We start from the raw sequence: 12500 nt of genomic DNA on the forward strand, positions 1-12500 counted from the left end.
CACACACACACTCTCTCTTCAATTAGCTTTATCACTGAATTGCTCTCATCCTTCTAGGTATCTGTCCCCATATACCTCTAAACTTCCTGTTTCTATTTCTCTTTTTCTGTCGATATATATCTTTTTCTGTCTCTTCCTCTGCTAAATCTATCTCTCCTGCTAATTGGGCAATGGGAGTGCTGACTTCAAAAGGCACATAACTATCAAACAGTCCTTTGGCACGCAGCAAAAGACCGAAAAAAAAAAAAAAAAAATTAAAAAAATAAAAACATCACCTCCTCCTGTCCTCATCTCATGAACGGGAGAGGAGAGAGAAAGAAGGAACGAGGGAATATCACATAAAAGGAAAAAATGAATGTCAACATTTCAAAGCAGTAGAATTAGAGCTAAAATCAGACATCAATAACAGTGCAGAGTTCTGGGCTAAACACTCATTAAAACATCCACTCAGAATCATTTGGTGAAGGAAAGAGAGACACAGAAAAGGAAATACACTCACTAATAGCAGGGAAAAAGACAACAACAAAAAACCCAATCACAATTCCCTATTAATCTATTAAAAACAAACGACAACAACAAAAAAAAAAAAATCATTTGGCTTAAAAACACACATACATCTGAGACTCCCACTCACCTCAGAATACAAAAAAGGGATAAGCAATTAAAAGCATCTCCACCCCAAAATGTACACTCAACTATACATGTATGAATCTTCAGTCCAAATGCTTAACTCAAACCCATTTTCAGATGTGATTATGAAGATGCAAAACCCACAAAACAACGCTTAATAGACAAAGGGACAGTATAAGTGGGAGAATTAAGTAAACAACACTGAAGAAGAAGGAAAAAAAAAAAGAACTGAGGAAAAAGAGAGAGAGGGTCACAAGACGGGGTTAGCACAGCTTCAGGGCCCGTCGCGTTACATCAACTGTGAGCCAAGCAACCTCGGGAGTGAGGTCATCAACCTGCGACCTCAAACATACAGAAAGACACAGACAGAGAAAGAAAGAGAGAGAGAGAGAGAGAGGGAGGGAGAAATAGAAAGAGAAAGAGAAAGAGAAGGGGGAAAAGAGATAGTGAGAGAGGCACGGGGAGAGGGAGAGAGAAACAGAAAGGGGGGGGGGGGGGGTGAGAGAGGGAGAGAGAGAGAGAGAGAGAGAGAGAGAGACGGCAGAGAGGGATGAGGGGAGGTGAGAGGTCACTCCTGGCTTCAGGTTGTGTCCTTTCGCTTCAGTGAGTGGAGAGGAATGGCCAGAGGAGGAGGGGAAAGGCATGTGGCAGTGGGTTACTACAGCCTGACAGACAATAACAACAGAGCCAGGAGAGGCGCTGCCTGTTCTACCAAGGACAGAATGTTTTAGGGCTCTTCTTAACACACACACACACACACGCACGCACGCACGCACACACACACACAGACACATGCTTACTTTTCTACGGACAGGAGGAGACAGATGAAGGAGTAAGAAAAGGGCACTGATCATTTACAGTCAGAAATAAGAAAAGGTTATCCTACATCAAATAAGACAGCCAAACACACTGACATATACACACAGACAAGAGCTGCTCAGGTAGGCTCCCACAACTCAGATGCCAAAGATGCAAAGATGACATTTCAATGCTTTCAACTGTTGATATTCAGCAAGCTTTACAAGAAAGAATCTGTGTGTGTGTGTGTGTTAGACACACATGATAGTGCTGTGAAGGTCATTTACTATAAAACAGTTTCACGTGCACAGATCCTCTCTCTCTCTCTTACAAACGTATGCACAAATCCATAAACATATTGGAGTGGAGTGTACTGTATTGTGAGGGGGAGTCTGAAGCGGCGAAGCAGAGGGCACACCGGCAGGACACGGCACAGCAGCCCGAGGGGGGGAGGGGGTGGGGAGGTGAGAGAAAAGGAGAGGGAGAGGAGAGAGAGGGATGAGCGGAGGGCAGAAGGTGAGTGTGACAGTCCACAGGGGACAGAGAAGCAGGTGGCTGGATGCTGTGAACAAATACACATGCACAAATCCCCAGGATAAACCTGACAGCAGCCTGACAGTAACAAGAATTGTTCTCTGAGAAGAGGACAAACACACACACACACACGCACGCACGCACGCACGCCGCAGGGACGCGGTAACATTACACACCCACACCCAGGCCTGTCATCGACACCCGTCTCAGTGGAAGGATGAGATTTGTCTCTTCTCCTCCCCTGCCTTCTATCTATTCATCCATCCATCCATCTATCCATCCATCCATTCACCGCTCCCTCCATTTCTGCAAATCCATCTCCCTCCTGCAGTGAGCATTTGGGGTCTCTCAGAATGAAGCTACGGGGTGTCACACATACACAGAGATTGGGGGTACTTACCTTTAGCTGTGTGTGGGAGTGTCAGGAAGAGTTGGAGAGAGAGAGAGAGAGAGAGAGAGAGAGAGAGAGAGAAAGAGAGAGAGAGAGAAAAAGAGAGAGAAAAATCAGCATACATTTTCAAAAGACTATTTATATACACACAAACACACTTCTAGTTTGGGTGCATATCTAGCATAAAACCTAGTGTATGTTACAGTACATCTCAGCAGAAGCTCATCTAATCTCTGCATGGTACACGCTGAAACACCAAGTACTTCCACAAATTTGAATGCATTATTACAGATTCAAAAAAAAAAGAATATGGCACATGTAAAATACTGAGTACCCTGTCAGTAATAATACCTCCTGTGGCAGCTTTGAAGTGTTTCCTGGAGCCTGTTTGGAGTCTCTCTATCTAGGCTTCCTTTGGAACCCCCCCCCCCCCCTCCCCCCCCCAGCCCAACTCTTCCCTACAGAACACCTCCAGCTCTAGAATATTCTAAAGCTTCCCTGGACGCACTATATGTTTGAGACCTCCCTACAGACTTTCAACAATATTCAAGTCTGGGGGGCTGAGACTACCACTTCAAAAACTTACTTCATAGCTGACTTTGAGGAATATATCAGACTGAGATCTTGCTGAAACATCTGATGTCTTTTCACTTTCAATGACTTGACTAAATCTGGGATATTAGCTACATGCGTTTACTGAAATGTAAATGAATTCATTCTTTCTGACACAGGAGCAATATTTCCACTAGCTGCCACAACCCCTTGGTTTGACAGTTGGTGCTCTCTTTGTTAAATGTTTCTTCTCTATGTCCCTATATGAAACTGTGGTTACTAGTGAAGACTTTAGTTGTCATCAGCCTAAAGCCCTTTAATGAAAAGCTGGAGAACTCTTACATGCAGATGATGACTGTGTAAGGAAGGCTATGCTGTGGATCAGGGAACATTCACTTTGGTGTCAGCTGTAGATTCTTTGAATTGATCTGGGTTTTTCGGGTCTGTTAGTCGTTGAAGTTTACTAAGGATTTTCCCGCTTAAATATTGCATTGACTTCAACTAAAATTACGTTCTTTTACTGGGGTCTCTGACAGCTGACATTGGTAGATGCATTAGGAATGTGGTTTACAGCCTTTCTTTCAGTCTGTGTGTGTTATTTCTCTTTGTTTTCCAGTCCTGAGAGAAATGCTTAGAGGAGCTCATGTTTGTTAAACCTGAGCATCACAGCCTGACGGATAGGAGTGCATGAAGATCCTTAAGAGTGATATTTCAACCCTGGAACTGTTTTCATCTTGATCACTGAAGCTCTCTTTAATGACATCTTTTATACAGGTGTTCAAATAGTCATGCGTAAAGGTGCCCAACATAACAGTCTGTTTTATAGTTACTTTGAGCATTTTAAAAATGTAAACGAATAGTTTCTATGCATTAAAATGAGAAGACAGACAACTAAACACTCATATTAACATAAACACAGTAACACTCAATCCTTTACTGCAATGAGTAGAACTCAGAAACACACATTCACTCACGGGCGCACACACACACACACACACACACACACACACACACACACACAGACGGCTTCACAGACTTGTACTCACTCTTGGTCTGTGAGGAGAAGGCTAGGGTGAGTTTGGCGAAGAGTTCCTTGCTTTCGTAACGATCTTCTTTAGCTTTGGTCCAGAAACTGTCTTCAGACAAAGCATCTGGTGCGATCTGTACCAAACACACACACACACAAAAACAATGCAGTTTATACACAAACATACTGTATACCCCATCACACGTCATCTGTCTATTCTCTGATCTATTCATTAGTTCATTTCATACTTTTATATAACCATGAGTCCATAACATTCAATACAGAGTCATGAGAAGAGGGGGAAAAAAGAAAAGATGAGAGGAGATGGAGGATAAGTGACAAAGAAAAGCTGATGGAAATGAAAACTGGAGTGAAGAATGGCTACGGCTCTATCTCTGTATGTGTGTGTACTCTTAACACAGGACACAATGTGAACACACTCAAGACGCTTTTTCAGTGGAAGAAAAAACGACCGTTTTCACAGCTCCAGAACCCTATGTGAACAGAAGAATAATATATGTTTAATGATGCATACTTGGAGCGTAACAGTGAAGGAACTTCAACACTTTTCAAAACTTTAAACAGTGCGTTTTTTTATTTGGTCTGTGCTGACTTTTGACTGGGGACACAGACATAATGGGAAACATGTTATACGCTGCCTTTTGATAATGCTTTTTTTTTTTTTTTTTTTTTTAGGCTGATCACTTGGGTTTGGACTAATTCCTTGTCTGTATAGCCAACAAGAAAAGTGGGCGAGAGAGCGGTGGAAGAGAACGTCGGACTAATCCGAGCGCACACGGCACGTACGCGGTCAGCGTACATATCACGCTATTTTAGTCTTTCTATAGGCATATATCACACAGCCACACTGGTGCATGCGTGACGCTCGGAGAGAGAGAGAGAGGAAAGAGCCAGCAGACATGGTCATTACTGGCTATCAGAGGATGTTAAGCCGCTGCATGAGCTGTGATCTTCAGACTAAGAGATCTATTACACACATACACACACACATACACGCACACACTTCATTAAAGGAAGAGGGAGAAGAGGAACGACCAGAGAGGAGACAAAAAGAGAAATGTAGAACAAGGATTAGAAAATAGGAAAGATAATAATGGGGAGAGGGGTAGAGAGAGAGAACAAGGGAGGAGAAAAGAAGGAACGGGGGGAAAAAAAGAGGAGGGAAACTCATTAAAACCGATCCTGATATTTCACACAAAGGACTGGAAGGAAAAAAAAAAAACCGACAAAGCCCCAAAACACTGAGGGATTCTCTCATCGATTCCACGCCTCCTATCTCCCCTTCTTTCTCTCCTAACCTCTTTTCCTCGCAGGAGGAGGGGAGGGAGAAAAGAAAAGCGTTGGGAAGAGAGAAAGAAGTGTGGCAGTGATTCCTCTAGGCTTTCATTACCTTCGCTGCCACCATGTGTGCATGAGTGTGCGCACGTGTGTGTGTGTGTGTGTATATGCATGTGTGCATGAGTGTAACAGAGAGAATGTGGGTGTATGATAGTGACTCTAAGAGGCTGAGAGCAAAAATGAGAGAGAGAGAGAGAGAGAGAGAAAGGGGGGAAAAAATGTTCATTTAAATTACAAAAGAATGCTGTCCTTTCTCGCAGCAATTTAATTATCTTTCACAGGCGCAGCTAAAAGAAACAGGCTTATTAAAAAGCAATTTCTGTGACACTCTCATCAAAGGCCTTTCACCACGAAGAGAGAGGGAGGGAGAGAGAGAGAGAGAGAGAGAGAGAGAGAGAGAGACTTTAAACGCTGATGAACTTGGCTGAAGCCATTAAAGAGTAGCTTTAGGCTAAAGGGAGAAAAAGGACTGTTTTGATGTGTTAACTCTAACACACATCACACGCACGAGCCTGCGCATACACTCACGCACACGCACACGCACGCACACACACACACACACACACACACACGCGCACACACACGCACACACAAACAGAAGACTTCAGAACGAACATTTGTGATCACATACAATGAGACACCAATGGCAGTACACAAAACGTAATGTTTAATGTTTGCACACACACACTCACATACACAGACACTCATACTCACCTTATTCCAGTTAGCTCTCTTTAACTGGACCTCTGGTTTGTACTCTTTTTTGGGTTGAAGTCCAAAAGGCAATGCGGGAGGTGCAGAGGCCCACCCTCCAAATCCACCTGGGGGTGGAGGTGGCATGCCAGGCATGCCGGGGGGTGGAGGTGGTATTCCAGGACCACCGGGCAGGGGTGGAGGAGGTGGGGGCATACCTGGACCACCAGGTAAAGGTGGAGGGGGTGGGGGGCATGGCATTCCTGGGAGAGGAGGTGGAGGAGGAGGACCAGGCATACCTATCAAGTCATAAAACAATTAAATTAGTATGTATCACGATAAGTACAAAGTAAAGCCATTCAGTATTAACATACACATGCATAGGAACAAATTAATTAATGATGATATTAAGTGTTATAATTACATACCAAAAATTCTTTATTAATATATAATTATTATCATGAATAATAAAACATGTTCTCTCTTTATTACATAAATGTGGAGTGTTTCATGAGAGAATATTACACTCTAACAGATTTTCACTTAATGCTTCCAAGCAACACTGAGGAACTCAACAGCTCTGCATTAACAAGGAGTTCCAAAGTAGAAATATTCTTGATAGACAGGTACGCATCTCTAGCTTACCTGCTTGGCCAGGTAAAGGAGGTGGAGGAGGAGGCCCTGGCATCCCAGGCAAAGGAGGTGGAGGAGGAGGTCCCGGCATTCCAGGCAAAGGCGGCGCAGGTGGGGGAGGAGGCATGCCTGGCAGAGGTGGTGGCGGAGGTGGTGGGGGCATTTTTGGGTCACTGGGGCCACTTGGCATGCAAGCGGGCATGGGGGGTGGAGGAGGCCCGGGAGGAGGAGCGCCCTGTCCTAATTGGGGAGGCGGAGGTGGAGGAGCGGGAGGTGGATTTACAGGCACGGGGACGGTGACAGTGACCACTTTATTCTTTGCCTCCTCGAGATCTTTAGACAGCTTTTCTATCTGTTTGAGAGAAAGAGAACAAGAGAGAGAGACTAATATGTCACACGAAATAACATGAATAAGAAGTTGTAATGCTTGCGTTTGCCTTGTGTGTGTGCTTGTCTCTGTGTTTGTGCATGCGTCTGTGTTCAGGCACATGCGTTTACTAATGAGCTGACCGAAAGAGGGCTTTGCTTTGGCTGCAGACTCTGGTAAGATCTCAAAGCTCTCTATGAAGAACCAGACAGGTCCACAACCCAAAGACGCACAGTCTGTACATGTCTGTACTGGTGAGTGCTGATGCTGAGTGGCCTACTTAGATGGCTTGTTTCTCAGGCAAGGTTAACGTTAAGCAGTGGGGTTGTGTTGAACTCAGTGGGTACCTGACGGTTGATGCCTAGTCTGTTCGACGTCAACATTAACACAGCTCGACTGCTCCAAATACACAGATAAAACCAGATTAGATCACATCTAACCAGATCAGACAAAGCAAAGCTGGAAAATAACAGGCACCCGGCATCAAACAGCAGTGATCTGTTGCTCTCCGACAGACACCTACAACACACTACACTCCTCTTTCACTCTCTCTATCCTTTATCCACCCATCCATCCGGTCTCATTCTGTTCCCCTCTCTTACATATAGCTGTCCCTTTTAATTCAGAACAACTCTTTCCTCTTCTCCCTCTCTTCCAAGTCTGCTGACTCATCCCTGTTACTTTTTCACCCATCCCCTTTTGTTATCACTCTCTCTCTCTCTGTCTCTAATCTCGCTGCATGGCATTGTTTGTAGGAAAGCTGACAGCTGCACAGTGTGTCAAAACAAGTCTACTCATATCTCTCTCACTGTACGCTCCTTCTCTGAGACAGACACTTTGCTGAGAGAGACATTAATAACCTCACCGACACTTTCAACAGCTTCCACTTTCCTCATACCCCGATTGGTCGAAATTAACTTCTGACTTACAGTTGATTGGGTACCCGTGAGATTCAGGTTTTTCCAACCATAATCAAACGTCAGGTCTGAAATTACGACCGCATTCTCTAACGTTCATCGTTAGAAGCGATTGTATTGGAAAGCGTTTCGACTGAAAGGCCGTTCCAGTCGTAAACACGGTGAGAGCTGCCGTGGAGTTTAGGAAAATTTCTTTTTTTTTTTTTGGCGCGGCTCGTTTTGTTTCGGTAATGGAGCATTCATTTCCTTCCTGTGCTCATTGCTCTTATTCTCAGTCTAGTTCCTCCAAAAGGCTGATTACTCAGGGTGACTCATTTCACACTGGGCTGTAAATCTGTACGCTGCGTTCAATCATGAGTGTCAGGCTGGTTCTGATTACTGCCAACAAACCCTGCCTTCCCTCGCCGAGTAAATTTAGACTCGCTCTCTTTTCCTCTATCTTCTCTGATTGTATGAATAGTAGGGGTGTAACCGTTCGCCTTGTTCACCGCTCGGTCTGTACCTCAGGCCGCGGGCCGTGTTTTTGCACCGCGGTTCGGCTTAGGAGAAAATTGAACCAACTCAGAATTGAAGTTATGAGTTAATAGGCATCTAAAATAAAAAAGAATAAATTTTAATACAAACTGCTGGGAAGTTCTTCAAAAAAAAAAAAAAACGAGAATGAGGGAAAACTAATCTTCAGCGCCTGAGTGAACGGCAATGGGTGATATATTGTAAATGTAAATATCAGTACATTTACATTTAAGGTTCTTCAAGAAGAACACTGCAAGAAAAGGAAACGGTTTTTAAATCTTTTTCTAGAAAACGAGTACGAGAAAACTAAACTTGAGCAATGGGACTGTTATTTGAGCACACCATTTCAGCAGGAAAAAAAAAAAAAAAAAAAAAGACGTGATGGCCACAAAACGACAGCCGACTGCCCTGACCTTTTCCAGATCAATGCACCGCTACTTCAATACGAGGGGGAAAATAAAAAGTCTCCGTTTAGACAAGCCTAAAAATGAGATTTGCTTTATTTGTTTATGTGGATTTATATACTCCAGTATAACATATTATTTATGCTCTGAATGAAGGCATGGTGTACGTTTAAAATGGCTGACAGTGTCATTAAAGCTGTTGAAATCGTCAGCTCACTCAGAGTATATGCTCACTGCAAGATAAAGACGCTGAATACATTATTTTCTTGCGGTGAGAGATGAAAGAAAGAGAAACGGTGAACCGTCTTAAAATTATGATTAGAATTATTCTTAATGATGAAAATAACAAACAGTGTGGAATGTTCCCCAGTACTGAGAATATGTACACCTTGAGATTTGACATCACATTTGGAGGAGGAAAAAAAGAAAAAGAAGAAAGAAGAAAAAAGCGCTGAGGTGAAAAAAAAAACAAAAAAACCCACATATCTGTAGTTCCTTACACAAGCACCATGAACCACGCTGAGAACTACAGAACCGTGGTTTTGGTTACGCTACAAAGCCAGTTCACCCCTTAATGAATAGTATAAGATGTGTTTTCCTTAAGATAATGTGTGGGCATGTGTATGCAGAGTGGGTTCATTGTCTTTGTTTCTTTCACACTTGTTTGTGTGTGTGTGTGTGTGTGTGTGTGTGTGTGTGTGTGTGTGGCATGTTGTTCTTTTCCTCTGTCTTTGATTAGCTGAATGTGTAATCAGTTCATTATCCCAGAGTTGTTGTGTGTGTGTGTGTGTGTGTGTGTGTTCGTGCAGCACAGGGTGATTAGCTGAATGTGTGATCCATACCGTCTCCTTGAGTTCACTGATGTCATTTTTTAATCCTTGGTTTTCTTTCTCTTTCTCCTGCTTCTCGTTGCTGATCTTTTCTTTCTCTGTGCTGAGTTCCTGAACGCGCTGCTCATAGTCTGTCTCAACCTTCTTCATCCCCGCCATCAGCTCATGACGTGCAGTCACCTCAGTGTCCAGCTGCACAATTATATCAACACATCAATCATCAGTCAATCAATCACACACCAGGACAACAACTGACTGATTTATGGATTGAGAGAAGTAGCGGCCCGTGTAGTGAATGTGTCATCTAAAATATATGAATATTTCATGGAAAAATGTGCACGGTCTATGAGTGAGTAATGTAAATACTTTCATAAAGGCACACATGTGTCAGTGTGTGTGTGTGTGTGTGTGTGTGTGTGTGTGTGTGAGATGTGCATCACACTTGTGTAAAGCCACAAATGGAGGGATGGCAGCATAAACAAAGGTCTTGGGGGGGCTGTGGTGTATTGTGGTTTACAGGTACTAATAGAGTTCCTATGCATTAGGCTTATGTTTTGGTTTGGCAGGCTGTAAACAGTCCTGAAGGACACTCTAGGGTTCTCGGTTTCTCATTAATGGTGTTTCACAAATTCTATTTCACTCCAGCACAGACACGTAGGGGGGTAGAGAGACGCTGGCCATTTCAGTGCAATTGACAGGACTGTGTTTGCAAGCCAGACGTGTAATTATATGGCATCAGCGGGAACGGACAACTAACACACTCTCTCACACTCTCACAACACGCACAAACACACATATTTGTAATGAGATTCTCTCTCTGTTGTCTCCTCTATTGATGCAAAACTATTAGTCTAAATTAGAAAGAGGAGGAATGAGGAATGAAGAGAGAGAGAGAGAGAGAGAGAGACAGAGAGAGAGTAAGCAGTCATCTGACAGCATGCTGACAGGGATCATTCTCCACACACAGATACACACATTTAGATCAGAGCATGTAGGGTGGGGGACATCTCCCCCAGTTTACAATGATAAGTCTATGATGGGGAAACTGCAGAGAGCAAATTCGCAGTGTGTGACTCACACACACACACAAACACACACATATATACACATACACACACATATATACACATACACACAAACATACACACAGAGCGTAATTGCAAGTTTGTGAGCTGAGGGATTATGGGTGAGTCCGTCTGGGAGGAAGGAAGAGGAAATCTCCTGTTAGCTTCTGTCTCACAAATTAAACATCTGCCAGTCGACACTTTGTGTGTGTGTGTGTGTGTGTGTGTGTGTGTGTGCGCGTGTGTGTGTGTTTATGACAGGGGGGGGGACTGGGTAAGTACTTTGGTAAATTAAAGGGACTGATGATGATACGGTGCACACACTGTGGGTTTTATGTGTGCATCTGTGAAGCCATAACTCACTTTCTATGTCCTCTCTGTCAATCAATGTGTGTAGATGAATGATTGTGCTTCTTTATGAGTGGGCGTGTGTCTCTACCTTTTTCTCCAGTTCAATAGCCTTGGCTTCACTCATCTCCACTTTGGTCTGGTCCACCATGTTATCTGAGGGAAGAGATAACAGAGAGTGAGTGAGTGTGTGTGCGTGAGCGTGTGTGTGTGTGTGTGTGTGCGTGCGTGTGTGTGACAGAGAGTTTCAGATGGAGACCGTGTGAAGCGAGCTGCCAGGGGGATAAAGTGCCCTTCAGTCTGATGAGCTCTCTCTCTCTCTCTCTCTCTCTCTCCCTCCTTTCTTCCTTTTCTCTCTCTCTCTCTCTCTCTCTCTCTCCTTCAAAGGGGCTGATTCGTGTGCTGATTACAGAGTCAATCTAATTAAAATCTAGTCTCATCTGAGGAAGCTGAGCCTAATCTAAAATCACCATCTTTAGACAAGGAACATTAAAAAAAAAAAATCCCCACAGTCCGCTTCATATAGATCAAATTTCTGATAAAACTTCACAGGTTTCTGTTCCAGAATTATTAATTAATTGATTAATTTAAGATTCTGAACAGCTATGAAGAACAGAAACAGCCTTAGGGAAAGACAAGTCCTCAGCCTGACCTATCAGAGCTAGGACTGAAAGCCGGTGACCCAATAAGGGTAGGAGGTGTGGGGGAACGCTAATTCTTATTGGTTAGTGGTAGTGAGAGGCCGACCAATAGGCGGTTGAGCAGGCTTAGTAATTATGGGGACGGTCCAATGAGGGCTGGTTTCATGGGCCAGCTGAAGGGGTTTCAGAAACAGTGCTGAAAGTGAAACGACCAATAGGGAGGTTTACAGAGACAGCGCTGTAATGGATGAACCAACAGAAGGAGCGTGTGGTGAAAAATGAGACACAGTGTGAGCAGGTGGCCCTGAAGCCTGAGGGTGAGAAGAGCATGTGTGAAAACGTCTGTTACTGATCACACACACACACACACACACACACACACACACACACACCACAGGGTTTGGAACCGAGACAAGAAAAAGAGAAGAGGGCCTAAACATGAAGAATTAATAGACATAAAGAGAAGAAATGGCAATATAGGAAATGTTAAACGAGAAGAGGCGATAAACGTCTGACAGAGAAAGCAGAAGAAGAGGGAGAAATAAAAACGATAAAAGATGGAATGAGAGGGATCCAGACACACTATGGGTTTGCATTCGGACTAAAAGTGAAAAACAACTCAGAAAAAGAGACAAAAGCGAAAAAGAGAAAGCCTGAGAAGAAAAAGGTGGAGAGTTTAAAGGAAAGCTCTGAATAATGTATGTGGAGCTGAATTAGGCTGCTTTCTTCTGATAATAACCAACCAGAACGGGGCTCGCTCTCTCTGTGTGTGTGTGTGTGTGTGTGTGTGTGTGTACTG

The 12500-nt window shown here is 43.7% G+C and overlaps 1 protein-coding gene across 2 annotated transcripts in view; it reads right to left on the bottom strand.

Moving 5' to 3' along the window:
- diaph1 (diaphanous related formin 1) overlaps positions 1–12500 on the bottom strand; it is an 85774-nt gene that overhangs the window by 40275 nt on the left and 32999 nt on the right. Inside the window, exons 14-18 of one of the 2 annotated variants that reach the window (XM_030793653.1) lie at positions 11152–11216; positions 9661–9840; positions 6639–6969; positions 6006–6283; positions 3952–4066 (exon numbers count right to left, since the gene is read on the bottom strand). In XM_030793653.1, coding sequence (XP_030649513.1) covers positions 3952–4066; positions 6006–6283; positions 6639–6969; positions 9661–9840; positions 11152–11216 — 969 coding nt within the window. Of the gene's footprint in view, positions 1–3951; positions 4067–6005; positions 6284–6629; positions 6970–9660; positions 9841–11151; positions 11217–12500 lie in introns of both variants that reach the window. The other variant, XM_030793645.1, reaches the window with a different exon arrangement.

The sequence above is a fragment of the Chanos chanos genome, chromosome 2, assembly GCF_902362185.1.
Source record: "Chanos chanos chromosome 2, fChaCha1.1, whole genome shotgun sequence".
Classification (NCBI taxonomy): Eukaryota; Metazoa; Chordata; class Actinopteri; order Gonorynchiformes; family Chanidae; genus Chanos; species Chanos chanos.